Source organism: Lolium rigidum, chromosome 4 (genome assembly GCF_022539505.1).
Source record: "Lolium rigidum isolate FL_2022 chromosome 4, APGP_CSIRO_Lrig_0.1, whole genome shotgun sequence".
Classification (NCBI taxonomy): domain Eukaryota; kingdom Viridiplantae; phylum Streptophyta; class Magnoliopsida; order Poales; family Poaceae; genus Lolium; species Lolium rigidum.
The window spans coordinates 268,808,524-268,826,323 of NC_061511.1; the positions used below are offsets into that span (position 1 = coordinate 268,808,524).

Below are 17,800 nucleotides of genomic sequence, written 5' to 3' on the forward strand. Positions count from 1 at the left end.
CGGAGTAGTTTAGGGTTAGGTTTTCTTCTGCTGTTGGTGTTTTGCCAGAGATTGGGCGGTTGCCCCGTAGTGGAGGTGGAACCATGGATCTCCACCGGATCCGTGGTTTAGGTGTGCTGCTGCTTTGCCTTCTCTGGTCGGAGGTGAGCAGAAGAGGAGGCGGATCCACCTTCTCCAATAAGTTAGCGACGTCGGATCTTAGAACCAGGATTCCAAAGCTCTTCTTGCCGGCCATGGCGGCGAGTGGGTGGGTGGCGATCTCCTGGTGATTCAAGCATCTCTTCTCCTGGCCGACCTTGGTGGCGAGAGGGAGAATGGATGCGGGGAATCTCTCTGCACTCCGGCGACTAGATCCAGGTTAGTGGATGGCAACGGCAGGTTGGGGATCAAGCTTCTCTCTTCTTCACTGCCTCACCACGGTGGTGAGATCGAAGCGGATCTTAAAGCTGAAGCCTCCTCATGTTGGAGATTTCCTTTGCCGGAGAGGTGCTATTCTGTTGAGCTCAACCAATCAGCTGGCGATATCGCCGTTGCTATCCAAGGCCGTGAGGACGACGACTCTACAACCTCCGATGCGGAGGCCATGACTTGACTCCGTCGCGGGTGCTCGATATTGCCTTTCTGCAGAGTGATTTGTTCCCCGCAGGATGGTGGTGGACCGCGGCTGCGAGTTCTCGTCGGAAGAAGGCTCCCGAGTAGTTGGCTCTCGTTCCTCGGCGGCGACGCCTTGAGGACGCCGACGGCGAGTGGCAGAGACACTCTTGTACTGGATTGCTTCATTCTAGCTCTTTGTAGGGTGTTTTTTTGTAAAGTGTAGGCCCCTTTCTTCAAATACTAGGTTCTTAGAGCGAGTTTATGCAAGGGGCTTACTGCAAAATGTAATCCTGCCATTTTAATGGATGGTTCTCTGGGTCTTCCAGACCCCTCCTTGTGTGCAAAAAAAAAAAAAGGTTGTGGTAGACACAAGTGACGATGGAGAACAAGATTGCTACACCGCATAAATCTCAGAATAAATGACCATGATGTCTTTCCTAAGATTGCTACACCGCAAGGCATCTGCTGTTCGGCCCCAAGTTCAAAATATCGATATCGGTCTGGTACCAATGTGTCACTCAATACGGATGATATTATAAATATGCTTTGGCTCAAATAACCAAATAGCTTATATGTGGTGTATTTGGAAAGCTAGTCCATCTTTTCCAGTAAGCTATGTTAGTAACTTAGGATGTCCTTGCTCATCGTGCTACTGGAGGCATAGTCTTTGCGAGAGAGACACACTACATTTTGTTAGTTGACACCAACATCCAATCAACACATAACTCAAGCATGCACTACAGAAAATAACTTGCACAAATTAAACTGCATTCGAGGAAATCATGCCATTTGCGATTGTAATAAATGAAAAACATGGTGCATCTCAATAAGGTTTTTTTTTTTTTTTTTTTTTTTTTTTTTTGAAATGGATCTCAATAACATCATGAGGCATATATAAGCCGGCACATTGCCATGTTCTCATTTTTTCACAGCAGACGGGAAGATAACACATGCAAGAAATCATCATATTCATACGACAGTATCAATATGGTCAAACAGCCCGCAATATCCACAGTAGCTACTCGAGGGACATGCGGGCCAAAGACAAGGTGCGACGACAAATAGAAAAAGAAAGAGTGCAAGAAAGATAAAATGAAAATAAAATAAGAAACAACATTATCCATGCACTTGCACTGATTGGTGGATAGAAAGCACACACTCCATGTATTTCAATTTGATTGAGGCGAAAAAGAAGTGGTGAAGTAACCAGGCCCATGGATTGATGAGTGGCCGCCCCTGGCTGGAAAGTTGCAGCCTCATGTTTACACAGACGAACCTCTCACATATCTGTGTAGAAACGCTCGAATAAAAAGAAAGCAATCGAATCAGCAAATGAGCCAGTACACGACGAAATTTCCTAAGCGAAAGATATCCTATCGAGCTGCCGCCGCTGCTTGATATTTCTGACTCGCACGTCGATCGCCAATCCCGGAGTCTCCACGTCTGCAGCCGCACTGCAATTTCGCGCGCTCTCTGGAGGGTAGCTTTAAATCTGACGCTGATCACCATAGACCCATTTCGATCTAGACAAGACTTTGCCGACCCTCACGCAGACCGGCCGGTGTGTGGGCAACAACGAAGATTAAGTTGCACAACTTTGACAATCGTATCACGTGTGTCCAAACGTAACACATCACGTACACAAAACCCCAACATAAGTTGATGCATCAACATGTATGATCCATGTAACCTTAACATCGTACTCTCTCCATCCATAAATAAGTGGATGTTTAACTTTAAAATTTGTCCACGAAAAAGTGTATTTTCCCTTTTTAATGCATTTTAAAGAGATAATTGATTCTCTCTGATCACTCAGGAACCAAACCCAATAACATTCAACACATGGTCTTTTTTTACTTTATATATGTGCACTTAGATCAGTGGGTGTAGAGAAATTGAAGATAGTAGAGATGATGACCCACATTTCCAATTTTTCCGTCCACAAATAAGTGGATGTTTAGTTTTAAAATTTGTCCACGAAACAGTGTACTTTCCCTTTTTCAATGCATTTTTGAAGAGAAAATTGATTCTCTCTCATGCCACATGAACCAAACCCAATAACATTCAATACATGGTCTTTTTACTTTCTATATATGCACTTAGATCAGTGGGTGTAGAGAAATTGAAGAGAGTAGAGATGATGATCCACATTTTCAATGCGCTTTCTACTCCACTTCATGGTGTGTATTAAAAGTGTCAAGATATTAGGTCAACTTTTCTTAAGTTTAATTAAAAATCTGAAAATTATTATGGCTCGGAGAGAACATATGTGTTCACTTATTTGTGGACGGAAAAGTTCACTGATTGAGTAGGTGTCGTTTTTACCCTGCCTGGCTAGCTTATAAAGCTGCAGATCGAGCTTGTGGTTCACAAAAACAATATTCGCCTGCAGAGCTAAACATTTATTTCCCATGGAAGCTGTGAAGAAACTTATCCTCGACACGCCTTTGCTGGCATGGTTTCCGTTGCTCCTCTTCCCATTCCTCCTGTTTGCGCATCGCTGGCTTACGGCCAAGACAGGGAAAACGCAGCAGCGAGAACACCGTCTCCCGCCCTCGCCGCCGGCTCTGCCCATCATCGGGCACCTGCACCTCGTCGGCTTCCTCCCGCACGTCTCCCTCTGCGGCCTCGCCAGGAAGCATGGCCCCGACCTGATGCTCCTACACCTTGGCGCCGTGCCGACGCTCGTCGTGTCGTCGCCGCGTGCCGCGGAGGCGGTGCTGCGGACGCACGACCGCGTCTTTGCGTCGCGGCCGCGCTCCGTGGTCGCCGACATCATCCTCTACGGCTCGTGCGACGTCGCCTTCGCGCCATACGGCGAGTACTGGCGGCAGGCGAGGAAGCTCATGACCACACACCTGTTGAGCGCCAAAAGAGTGCAGTCCTTCCGCGGCGCTATCACAGAGGAGGTAATTTTGATTATTTCGCATTTTCTTGCCGTGTTAATTGATTTTTTTTAGGAGATGTGAATTCAGTTTTTGTTTTGAGAGTACGTACCATTTTTCTATAGAAGGCACCAGTTTTTTTTATTACAAGAACTCCAAATTATCACAAAGCAATAGATTGAGGGATCACACTAAGAGAAAGAAAAAGGACTACTCTCTACGTCTAATGATCCTAGCATCCGCTAATCTCCACTCTTCCAGGTTATGGGAGGTGAATACATGCGTCTTCATGGGAGTAGTGGCCGGCCATGCTGTTTGGGCGCTATTGTTTGAGGTGGATGGAATGACATGCGGATATTGGAGGCGGGAGAGGGTGGTCGAAAAAGGCTTGGAGATAGGAGATGTAGGGATTAGAGGGAGATGAGGGAGCGCATGGACTAACACGAGCGTGGCGATTTTACAGGCATCACATCCACCGTCCAGTTCATGCTTTGAGATTTGTGAGGCATTTGACATATGTCTAACATAAATCTAATAATTGAAACATAAGTGATATTTTTGTGAAACTAAACTGATACATAGGTAAACATTGTGAAACATTTTGGTAAAAAGTGAATCCCCTGACGCCACGATATGTTTCACAAAATAATCATGTTTCAATTATATTTCAATTTTGTTTCATAATTTTGTGAGAGGATTAAATCAGCACACATGGCTTATGCCACGGCTGATGTCACTCCTGTAGATACCTGCAACTTTAGAAAGAGGTTTCCGGACTAAACACTTCTTGGAAAATACATTTCAATAAAACTCCACCCCGTAGATTAAATACCCGGACTAGTGAGTGAGCGGTTGATCGACAAGTTTACCAGTAATTCTCTTATTGGACCACCGACACATCTAGTTCAATGCTGAAAAATGACTTCGAGGATATTTAGGCTAATTTGGAAGAAAAATTACTTCATATAAAATGGGTGTAAATAATAAATGGTGTATTTCATTACTAGGCAGAAAAATAAATCATGATTTGTGCACTAAACTGTGTTCACAAAGGAAATAAAGAAAATTGACTTCACCTTTTGTCCTCGGCTAATTGTTTCCTATATGTAAGCTAGTTTAATAGTTTAAGATGTTCCATCATAGGTGAGCATGGCCATGGCCAAGATTAACGAGGTAGCAACAACAGGCGGTACGGTGGACATGAGTGAGCTGCTCTACTCATTCTCGAATAATATGGCTTGCCGCATCGTGTCAGGAAATTTCTTCCTAAAAGAAGGACAGACCAAGCTGTTCCGGGACCTCATCAACGATACCTCACATGTGCTAGGAGGGTTCAACTTGGAGGAATGCTTCCCGGCTTTGGCTAGAGTAGGAGTGCTGAGGAGGGCAATTTGTGCTAAGGCTGAGAGAGTGAGGAATAGATGGGCCGATCTGCTGGACAAGGTGATCAATGATCGTGTGAGCAAGAAAAAATCAAAATTTGATCACAAGGATGCCGATTTCGTAGATATTTTATTGTCTGTTCAACATGAGTATGATCTCACAACAGAGCACATGAAAGCTCTCCTGACAGTAAGTATTAATGATACCTTCCATATATTATACGGAGTATGTTGATTTATTGTATTGCTTACATCATCCAAATTAATTGATATCTGCAGGATGTATTTTTTGCTGCAATAGATACATCATCTAACACCCTCGAATTCACCTTGGCTGAGCTCATGAGGAGGCCAGGCCTGATGAGGAAACTACAAGACGAAGTGAGGAGTATTATACCACCGGGACAAAAAATTGTCACTGAAAATGACATAAACAACATGGCGTACTTAAGAGCAGTGATAAAGGAATCACTTCGGCTGCATCCTGTATCGCCTTTCCTTGCTCCACACCTTGCCATGGCTGACTGCAACATCGATGGATATATGATTTCTTCTGGGACACGTGTTATCGTCAATGCATGGGCCATTGGTAGGCACCTGACCTCGTGGGAGGATGCAGAAGAGTTCAGACCTGAGAGATTTGTAGAAGGAGGCAGCGATGTGCACGTCAACTTCAAGGGTAATGATTTCCAGTTCTTGCCGTTCGGGGCAGGACGAAGGATATGCCCTGGTATAAACATCGGGCTCACCAATATCGAGCTTATGTTGGCAAACCTCATATACAATTTTGACTGGGAACCATCACTGGGAGTTGAGATAAAAGACATTGATATGACAGAGGTGTTTGGGCTAACCATTCGTCGGAAGGAGAAACTACTGTTAATTCCAAAAGTACACATGTAGCAATCACGCATGTAGCCACCAGAATTAAATCTAAGCTCTTTTGTCCTCCCAAATTCAGAATATCTATGAATTCCTGTTTTTGCAATGGGTCAAGCGTGCCCCCTTCCAAAAAGTATCGGCATATTGTTGCTAATAAATAATGGCCAACTCTTAATGTTGAAAATCAGTTTCCCAATTATTTAGTTATGAATGTTGGTTTTTTAAAAATAGTGTCACGATTTTCTACGCACAAGTATGGATACTAGTTTTTATTGTTACATTTATACTAAAATATTTTGTAAGTAAAATATACTAGGTCCAGTTCCTTAACCCACCCGCATCCAACCCTAACCCACCCCCTCCTCCTACCGCCACCGCCACCGGTAGCGCCGCTGGGTAAAGCCCGTGTGGCATGGCGGCGGCGGCAGCGGATCTCCTCCTACGTTGGGTGGCGGTGCCATGACCTTCCTCGATGCTGGCGGCGGAGGGTGGGTGGAAGGTGGGGACTTGATCCATGCTGCTCCACTTTTCTCACGTGACGGCACGCCAGCGGCGACTGGCAGTGATGGGCAGACCTTCGATCTGTGCCGCAACACCTGCTGCATATCCCCGCTGTCGGACGGCTCGAGGTGGTGCTCATGGGCTACTCCCGCGGCATGAGGACGCCTAGGGCAGCAGCCCTGGGTATGATGGCGGAGGCGGCCCTCTTCTTCGCTGGAGATGGTCTTCTTGATGGCGGAGTTGTGGTGGGTTTGACGATCTGTCACCGAGTCCCGACAGCGAGTTGAGGAGACGTGGAAGCCAGCGATCTCTGCCGCAGCCATGCGGCGGATCTTGCAGGTTCCAGCGGGTGGAGGGGGGGGAGATGTTTGCTTGGCTTCAAAAAAGGTGATTGTCCTAGGGTTATTTTTCTTCGAAGATGGTGACCTTCCTGAGGCCGGTTCGTCTTCATCTGGCCGGAGTGATGAGTTCTGGAAGGCTCCGTGGAGAATGTAACATTGCACCTTATGCATGGAGTTTGTTGGATCGGGTGGTATTCAGTCGTACAAACCCATGCTTTTATTCCGGCCGTTTGGTTTTGGAGGGAGCAGCGCGAAGCTCTGTTTTGTGTTTCCATAAAATGATATTCTGGTCCATAGAAAATCAGAGGCGGAGACTATCATGAAGGCTGCATTGGGGAACTAGCAATGGAGGTCTGAGTCTTTATGATGTTGAGGGACTTCTTGGTGTTCTGGATGTCACATCAATAGTATATAAGTGGGGTCGGCAGCACAAGTGAAGTTAAGAGTCTTACCTCTCAGGGTGAAAATCTAAGGTCTAGGCTTAATTAATTGTGTCTGGCAATATCTTTGTTGAATGCATTGTTTTGAGAGCGGGGACTATCTTCAGGGTGGAAACCTAAAATCTTTTGATCGGGCGACGATGGCGCTTGTGCACAGTTCCTTTCTTGGAGGCATCGCTTTTGGAGAGATTGGAGTTGAGTTTGTGGTTATATTGTTGCTGCTAGTGCTGGAATACTGTGATGAGTCTTTTCTTTTCTTAGTTTTTATTTTTATTTTTTAGTTGTGTGCATATGTACTACTATTACGGTGTTGCTTTGTTGCACAGGCGGGATGTAATTGGTATTTATCGATATTAATATATTTCGATATCAAAAAATAGCATTGTGACCTGCGGAAATGTTTAAACAACATTTTAATTGGCTATACATTTTATTCTCATCTAAAAATGACACGTGGACGAGTTAGAAGGAGGCACAAATGATGTCATGAGCTTATTGGAACCAAACTGAAGTTAAAATACACCATTGGATTAGCCTCTCCAAGAAGATCAAGATATACTACCTCCATCCCAAAGTTTTTAGGCTTATATTTTTTTTGAAAAGTCAAACCAAGTAAAATTTGATCAAAATTTTAGAAGAAACTATCAATAAATATAATATTTTGTAGATACTATTCGAAAATATATTTCATTATCTATTTAATGATATTAATTTTGTATTTTTAATGTTAACGATTTTTGGTAAAAGCTTAGTCAAATTTGACATAGTTTAACTTTCTAAAAATAATATAAGCTTTAATCTTCAGGATGGAGGTATTATATGAAGATGACTCAAATCGAAGCTCGAACACGAGACTTATGATGGAGCTCGGAGAATCTACGACTAGTTCTTGCTTGCACCAAGCCGACCTCAAATGATCTCAAATGAAGAATTCCTCAATATAAAAGTTTTTCATGTTTTTGAGGCAAATAACTTTGCTTTTTATGGATCATCTCAATCGGAAATCATATGTGATTACTATAGGCAAAACAATAAACATGGCGGAGACTAAGTTGTACAAATACTAGCCGGGTTCTCAATTTGGTACCTAAATAGCAATTAACTAGTACAAGTACTTGCGTAGCGGCTTGGTGTTCAAGCTCTTCACCTTAACATTTGGTCTACCGTCTCTCTACACTTTTGGTGGGGCACGATGAAAAAGCGTAAAGATCTATCCTCTTTGACCCTCCTTGTGTCATGGGAGGTTTGAAATGAAAGGAACGTCTGGGTCTTCAAGAACAAGCGTGTGGCACCCGCCGTGATCTTTCATAAGGTTAAACTTGAAGCTAGGCTTTGGGTGTTAGCGGGTCACAAATGTTTGAATAATTTGATACCGCGAGAGGAGTCTTTTTTGTAAACGGGTTGTAACCGAACAATCGTTGAACTTCTTCTTCTTTCAATTAATTAATGGAATAGGGCAAATCTTTTACCCTCTTAAAAAAACTAGTACAAGTACTAGTCGAGCTGCCTGAATCCGATCCTAAGTTACAAACAAAGCTAAACCACCCCCAAGATGAGCTGAGATAAAAAAAAAACATATAGATTAAAATGAAAGTTCTCCTTTCAACACGAATGCTATTAATTGTTTGTTACGTGATTTTAATTTAAGGTCGTTTACTGTCCCAGAACTGAAATGTTATAGAAAGTTTGGCTTTGCCCATTCGAGTTGGAACCCAATTAAGATTTTAGATGTGAATCCGTCGGAATCTTCTGCTATTTATGCCAATTGTGTAGATTTGGCGGTAACTATTGGGCATGTAGAATTCGAACACTGTCCAAGGGAAGCAAACCAGGCTGCAGATGAACTAGCTAGAGCTCGTTTTATTGATAAAATTTCTTGTAATTGGGACGATGATCCTCCTAGCTTTCTAGTTAGTAAACTTATAAATGATGTAATCTTACTGTGATCACCAGCAACAAGTTTTAGGTGCACTCGGGACTAAAAGATTTTTAGTAAGACGGCTTGCTTGCTTGCTCAATATATTATCATTTACCTAAAAAAACTATTTTTCTTGCACGCAAAGTCGAGTCCGTCCTTATGTACCACTAGTTGAATGCCCGTGCGTTGCTACGGGATTGAAGATTTTTTTATCGGAAGTTGCATTAATTGAATATTTTCATAAAATTTGACCAATAAATTAGTATCATATTATCTTATAGTTTGTTGTCTAACTTATTGACTATTTTTATCTTGTACCATGAAGTGCTAGATCTTATGCGAACATATTATATTTCTTCAGACATACTTGAGTTTTCTTTGAACCATTTGGAAACCTGCACAAAGATCAACATAAATTTTTGCACTGAATGATCATCCTTACTCTTCCGTGTGTGTTCTTTGCATGTTAATGGCCTTGTTGTTGTTTGTGGGTTGTTCTATTGACTTCAGCACATTTATATTTCTTCAACTTCATTTAGGAAGAGTATTCCTAGGTTTTCGTTGGCAGCCCCCAAATTCACATTAATTCTTGACTCCATCTTCCAAAGACGAAGTATTTGCACTATTTAAAAAAAACAAAGGAGAAAAGATTTGCCTCACCTGTTAATTAAAAAGAGAGTGCCTAATTTTTAGAAAAAATCGGACGAAAACCTACAACAATAGGGGCAAACCCACACAAACAATACACCCAGCCAACACAGAAACGTTGCAAGGAAGACCCTCTAAAAGGACATGACAACCCAAAAAAGAGTCCAGACCAAGGTGCTTCAAGTGGCTAAGAACCGGCGTTCAAGACAAATTGCAACCAATCATAGAAAATGAGAAAATTAGTGTGAATGACAATGAAAAGCCCAATAAATGTTTGCCTATTGTAATGTGACGGAAGGGGAAAGTAAGGTGAAACTATTTATATTATTATTTTACCATGAATTGCACACAAAAATATCGACACAATTTTGATTGTGTTAGAAAGAAACAAAAATCGTAAACAAATTACAGGTGAATATGAATACATGTAAACAACATCAGTCTGTCTATACTAAAATACATCTGTAAAAAATAGCAATGAGTACACAATACAATAGGTAGTACTCCAGATGATAAATTTGTCTTTCAGTTTTTCATTACAAATAACAACTAAAAGAACAACCTATAATATAATCTAATATTTGTATTTGTTACAAAGCCTTTCATCATCGCTGCCAAATCATGGTGTAGAATTACTAAATCATTCCATTCATGTTGCTTTTCCGCCCTATCAAACCTTATTTCAGAAAAGCTACAAATTATCCATCACATGCAAAAAAATGGCTAAGAGGAAAAAACATAGCCATGTCCCTAGCCACTTCGGCATCGCAGCCATTTTGGCATCGTAATATCGCAAAAATGTAGTGCTTCATTTGCACAGAAGGCCCTTAAATTTAGAATTAGCGAGATGAAAAAAATAAGATCAACATATTATTGTAAGATATGCTTCTCAAATGCAACAAATGGCAAGATAATAATTCTTAGAAGAAAACAACGAAGGTTTAGTGTAAGATATTATTATATAAGGGAACCACTTTGTAGTTATCCTTCTTGGCGAACACACCCGTTGCCCTGAAATGTCTCGTAAATTACTTGGCGAGGGGTGCAGAGGTGGAAGCACTGCCTTGAGTAGAGTTGTGGCGGCCGCATAACAAAAATTGTTAAAACATTTTTTTAAGATTAACGCAGTTATACAAACATCGATGCATAAAGAATATATATTTGGAACTTGCAATTTGTTAGTTTCATCGGAATTTGACATCCCATCAAGTATATACTTATTTTTAATCTCAAATTGATGTATCCCAAGAACTACACCAAACAGGTATACTACAGAAAGCAAGCAGAGTATCTAGTTATGGGAAATGGTTTACCGCTGGGAGCTTCTAAGTTCTCTGGATTGCCCAGTTGCGCTTGTAGAGGTGAATTTGATAGGCTACAGCAGGAACCGCCGTAAATTGATATATTACTCAACTGATTGGCCCTAATGCCGGTTTAAGATTGCACATCGCAAAAGGCAGCCAGTCCAGGCCGTTCAAGTAGGAGGACAAAGATAGAAAAAGCGTAATTATGAGAAATAGTAATAAGTGAACAAAGGATAAATGAAACTCAAATTAATCTCAAATATAGATTGTTGCTGCAAATGATCAAACATAACACAAAATGTACCATTTTCCAGTGAGGAAGCTGCATGCCTTTTCCAGCTGCCGTGTGAAAGGACACGGATGTCGCCTAGAGGGGGGGGGTGAATAGGCGATTTAAAACTTTTACGAGATGGGCTTAACAAATGCGGAATAAAACTAGCGTTTACTTTGTCAAGCCCAAAGCCTATATACTATTGTTCACCTATGTGCACCAACAACTTATTCTAAGCAATGGTTCACCTATGTGCACCAACAACTTATGCTAAGCAATACAAGCAAGTATGTGATAGCAAGATATATATAACTTCAAGCACGATGGCTATCACAAGGTAAAGTGCATAAGTAAAGAGCTCGGGTATAGAGATAACCGAGGCACGCGGGAGACGATGATTTATCCCGGAGTTCACACTCTTGCGAGTGCTAATCTCCGGTGGAGAGGTGCGGTTGCTTAGTGCTCCCGAACGCCACAAGAGGCTCACCTTGAGGTGTGGTTGCTCGATGCACACCAACGCCACAAAGGCCTCACCCCAAGATGCGGTACTCACACCACACACCGAACGCCACGAAGGCGCCTCACCTAAATCTCCGGTGACCCTCGCCACAAAGGCCTAGGTCACGGTTCCACTAAGGGATTTCCTTCGAGGCGGAAACCGGGCCTTACACAAAGCTTGGGGCACGCATCCACAACTTAATTGGAGGCTCCCAAGAAATCGCCACAAAGGCCTCAAATCCGTCTAGGGTTCCAAGAACCCAAGAGTAACAACTTTCTTGCTTTCACTTCCACGAATCACCGTGGAGAACTCAAACCGATGCACCAAATGCAATGGCAAGAACACCACAAAGATGCTCAAGTCCTTCTCTCTCAAATTCCAACAAAGCTACAAAAGCTATTGGGGGAATAAGAGAGGAAGAACAAATAGGAGGAGGAACACCAAATTTCTCCAAGATCTAGATCTAGTGGATTCCCCTCACAAAGAGAGGGATTTGATTGGTGAAGATGTAGATCTAGATCTCCTCTATCTATCTCTCAAATAGATGCAAGATTCATGGGAGGGAGAGGGAGATAGCAAGCTCAAAGAAGGTCAACAATGGAGGCAAAAACGAGCTCAAACGGTTGGGGAACTTTGGGGAAGAAGACCCCCTTAAATAGGGCAAGAGAAATCTGCCCGTTATGCACAAAACTCGTCAAAACCGGAACTTCCGGTCATTTGGGGCGGAACTTCCGCCCCGGAAGTTCCGGCCAACTTCGGGTGAAGTAGGGCGCCCGGAATGCTCCCGGTATGTTTTCTGCGTGCAGATTCGTCATTTCCGGAAGTTCACCGGAAGTAGGGCGGAAGTTCCGGCCCACCGGAACTTCCGGTCATTTGGGGCGGAACTTCCGGCCAACTTCCGACCAAAAAATGGCTTCACGGAAACTTGAATAACTTTTGCATCCGGACTCCGATTTTGATGATCTTGGGCTCGTTTCGAAGCTAGTAACAAGCTCTACAAGATCATGCAGGGAACCATCATAGTCCAATAAGGTAGGATATAAATAAATGATGAAAGGTTTGACCTATCTAAAAAAGACATGCCGGTAAAACCTCCAACCTCGAAAATGCAACAACTTGAGTTAGGAAACTCGGATTTGGGTGAAACCAATTTTGTTGTAAAGAAGATGACAAGAGCTACCCCACAAAGAGTGAAAAGCTTAAGAACAAGTGGGGTAGGTTTTTCTATGTATTTCAGAGTGAAACCTCTCAATACGAGAAACCGAGAAAAACTCCAATATCGAAAACGCAACAAGTGATTCATGCGGAATCCGTTTTCGATGAACTAGAACTTGTCATGAGAATAAGCACAAGCTCTAAAACACCATATGGACAATATACACATAACAACCAAGAAAGATGATGCAAGGATGCAAAGGTTTGAGCTCTCCGAAGGATACGATCGAGTTACTCACTCGAGAGCCCTCTTGATAGTACGGCAACTAAACTATAAACCGGTCTCCAACTACACTATGAGACCGGTGAGAAAGAAACCCTATCAAGAGCAAACCTTATACTTGCGCATTCCACTTGAGCTCGATGATGACGATCTTGACCGCAACAAGATGGAACGCCTTTCTTGCTTGTGCTTGCTTGACGAAGTATTGTAGATTGCTCCCCATAAACCACCATGGGAGAGCTTCTTCTTCGGTGTAACTTCATATATCCATGATCACCATATGGATGGCAAGCTTCAATCAAAGGATCTCTTCAAGATGGCTCATCTTGAACTTGCACTTCATTTCTTCATACTTCATCATGTTGATGTCTTGAAGTAACTTGAGGGCTCACTTCATCTTCATCTTCAAGACATACTTGACACTTGATATCCTTCATCAATTTCTTCTTATTGCAACCTAATACAAACATGTTGATGTCCTGAAGTAACTTGATGGCTCACTTCATCTTCATCTTCAAGACATACTTGACACTTGATATCCTTCATCAAATTCTTCTTATTGCAACCTTGAAGCCAACATATGGTTCAAGAATTGCCTATGGACATCTCCTACAAATATAACTCAATGCAAACATTAGTCCATAGGGATTGTCATTAATTACCAAAACCACACATGGGGGCTCCATGCACTTTCAATCTCCCCCATTTTGGTAATTGATGACAATCTCTTTGAGAGGGTTTATATAAGGAATTGATGTAACAAACAAGTTGAATATATAGAGCAAACTCCCCCATAATATATGCATGTGTGAATGATCTTGAGTTTCATTGCATATATTGGCATTCAAAGCCTAGTGGAGTTTCCTCTAACTATTCAACTATGCAAAGCAACAAGATGCAATGCAATAAAGGCACATGGTTAAGCACAAAGCAAAGACATAACCAAATTCCCTTAAACCCTCCAAACTTCTCCCCCATTGGCACCAATTGCCGAAATGGGTGAAAAATTTAGAAGGCCAATATAGTGAGAGTTCCTCCATAGCGTGTGCATTTCTCATAATTTGAGTGGAATCAAATGCACATATCCAATTACGAATATTCGGAAGGAATCACACCATAGATAGGATCAAAGATTGCAAAAAGATAACAAAGTCAAGAAGCTTCTACAAATGAAGCAAGCAACCAAATGAACCACAAAGAAGATACCAAAAGAAAGATATATATTATAAGATCAAGAAGATTGCTCTAAATAATATGAGGAAGCTCCCCAAGGTTTGTGCACAAAACAAGACAATTTGCATTGGAGTATAAAGTGCACAAACATGGAATCATCACTCCCATAATATCATTCAAAAACAAAATATACCAAGTGAATCAAACTTTAATGATCACCAAAAGATAGTGCTCTAAATTAAATGAGGAAGCTTCCCAAGGTACATGCATAAATTAAAATGTTGTATTTGAATACAATATGCATAACATGTAATCCTCACTCCCTCATTACCATTTAAAACACAAACATTTGGAATAGATCATAGACAGAGAAATAAGCTTAACACTTGCAACAAACAAATAGTTGAGCAACAAGTAAGAGGCACCATAATAAAAAGGCTCAACCAAGAGGATATGTGAAAGGCATGATAAAGCATATTATAAGACTATTACAAGGATGAGCAAAAAGCATCATCATAGTCTTCAATGAATTATATTGCTTAGCATGACCAATCAACACGCAATAAATAAATAAGATATCAAAAGGAGATGTATCATCTCTTATGCGTATAAGTTTCTCTAAGTGGGCAATATCACAAAGATATTTATCCACAAATAAACATGCACACATAAAATAGATACGCAGGAAAAATAGTATGATATCCAAGATGAAGTCATGCAATATACCAATAAGAATTTTTGCTTAATAGCATGGCCAAAGGCTCAATTTTATCTTATTGTACATTCATGAACTTCAACCACAAACAACTAAAATACATCACAAATATCAACAAGGGATAGAAGATAGTTGGGATGCATTTGAGAAAGGTAACACGTATCACAAACGGGGATACCAAAAGAAGTAACTAAATTTGCACTTTCATCTATATTGCACATGTGAGAGCCTTGAGGAATTGATATGCAACAAAATTGCTAGATAGGCATAGTTGGGATGGATGAATCATGAGCATGATTTAAAATACTTCCCAACAAATGCACTCATCTCAAATTACTCACATTCACAATAAAGAGGTTTCATTAAGACTTTTGCAAGAAGCACAACATTTGCAAATCAAGAGATTCATGCCAAGATGCAACCATAAGGTTGGATACAAGAAAAGTATGCATGATAAGATACTTGTTACCAAGATAGCATTGGTGTGGATGTAGTACATATGTGTTCGTTGATCATCCTAGCTTGCCTCACGTTACCATTGAGTCACCACTTCTTTCCAAGAGTGAGACAAACATTCAATGCATATCCATTGTACCTAACACAAAGGTAAGTACAAAATGGTCCCCAAACTAATTGGGTCCGAAGTAGTTAGACACACTACAACATATAGGACAAACTCCACAATTCTATGTGCATATAGATATGAAATTTAATTTCATGCACATCTTAGTCAAATTAGGATTTGATGGAGTTTACCCTATATATTGGATCAAAGAAAGTGACACATGCCATAAGATATACATATATTAAATATGCATGCACAATACTTTCAAGAACCAAAGGAAGATACAATTTGGATAAAACACCAAATAAACCAAGAGACAATGGTTGTCCAAATTATATCAAAGAATCAAATCAACACAAGATTGACTCCAAAGACTTATCTCATTATAAGAAGCTAATTAAACCTAAGCACAAAGGAATGAGATAACCAACTCCCAAGAGAGCAAGGTTCCAACAAATAAACCAAACCCTCGACACTTTTTATGATGGCACAAAGTACCAAAAAGAAAATTTATGACTCCCAAAACCAAATTTTTTATAAAGAGCCAATGTAAATATGATCAATAAATTTCTACCCAATAATAGATTGCCAATTGTCCTAGGACAAGAGGTATTAGGAAATATTTTCCGGTGGTAGTTTGTAAGTATATGTAAGATCATTTTTACACCAAATAAAGCATATGGTAAAAGATAAGAGTTAACCATCATGCAAAGAGAGTTTCTTGATAGCTTCAATTAGTCAAACCAACATGCAAAGCAATTAATAGTATTCATACCAACATGCAAAGCAATTAATAGTATTCATACCAACATGCGAAGCAATTAATAGTATGACTTGAAGCACATGGTTTTCCAAAAATGTATTGAGGGACACATTGTGAAAAACCATGCCAAGAAAAACTTACACAAATAAGATTCACAAAGATATTAGCAAAGAAGCCATTTAAGCAAATTGGAACTTGTTTGAGAAAACATGTCACATATGAGAGACAATTTACAATATCAATTCTATGTGACACAACCTCAAATGTTCACATTTCCTAGGCTTGTAATATGCACAAAGCTTATTACTCCCCCATAATGTGATAAGGAATTTATTTTCACAAGAGGCAAATAAGATCCAACTAGAGATATTAATGGACATTAGAATTTGAATTTCTCATGAAGATGACATACCACATAGAGACTAGATAATCTTGCAATATCAATTCTAAGTGATATTCCTCATGTACACACATTGTTAGGATTGTGAAATTCCTAAAAGCATATCACTCCCCCAAAATGTTATAGTCCATTAATATCTCATAAGAGCCATATAAGATACAACAAGATGCAAAGAGGCTCCAACACAAGCACAAATACATGGTGTGCAACCTAACATACATAGACTTGATTTCTCAAGAAAAACAAGTAGGATGCACAACATATACAAACACATGTTAGGAACAAAACTAACACATGCAAAGGGCGAGTAACTTTCAATATAAATGAGTTGAGCACATGTTACCGCAAGGAGGAACATTGGGTGTATGATAGAAGTAAGATAACCAAAAGACTTGGCTTGAGATAATATAAATGATGAAGATCCCTTAATTTTTCATGATGTAGCCAAGTCTCCAATGCCCTCCAACAAGCACCTATTGATCAAGTTTTGGATTGTTGGTCCCCAACTAAGTTGGGTCCTAAGAGGTTAGTCACAATAGGCTTGGCAACCCAAATGGTTCTTTTCTTGACACCACTTTGAGCACCAACAAATTTGGCAAACACATTGCCACCCTCATCCTTACGAAGAGAATAAACATCATCAATGGTGATAGAGTTGGATGAGGTACCAATAGTGCACAAGGAGGAGATGTGGCCCTTCTCACGGCATATGTAGCAAGTTCTTTTCTTCTCCTTCTTCTCACTAGGTTTCTCCACAATGGGAGTATTGGCTTGTTTCTTCTTGGGAAGTGGCATTTCTTCAACTTGAGGTTGAATGTAAGTTTGAGCTTGAGGCTGCTTCCCTTTTTGCTTCTTCTTCAAAGGGCAAGATCTAACATGGTGCCCTTCAATATTGCACTTGAAGCAAACAATCTTGGCCGGGTCTTTGACTTGTACTTGGCCCTTCTTCTTGTTGTTGTTGGAGTTGAATCCAAGTCCACTCTTGTCATTGGGGGATTGTTGCACACTTAACATCGTGTCAAGTTTGCATTTCCCTTCTTGACTCTTTACCAAGTCGGTCTTCAAAGAAGTGACTTGGGCC

At 40.9% G+C, this 17,800-nt stretch overlaps 1 protein-coding gene across 1 annotated transcript; it reads left to right on the forward strand.

Annotated features, from left to right (window-relative positions):
• Nucleotides 1-2,970: 2,970 nt before the first annotated feature.
• Nucleotides 2,971-5,939, forward strand: LOC124707725 (indole-2-monooxygenase-like). The gene is made up of 3 exons (XM_047239403.1): nt 2,971-3,503; nt 4,623-5,051; nt 5,141-5,939. Exons 1-3 carry the CDS (start codon nt 3,006-3,008, stop codon nt 5,762-5,764), a joined length of 1,551 nt encoding a protein of 516 aa, XP_047095359.1. The 5' UTR covers nt 2,971-3,005; the 3' UTR covers nt 5,765-5,939.
• Nucleotides 5,940-17,800: the final 11,861 nt, after the last annotated feature.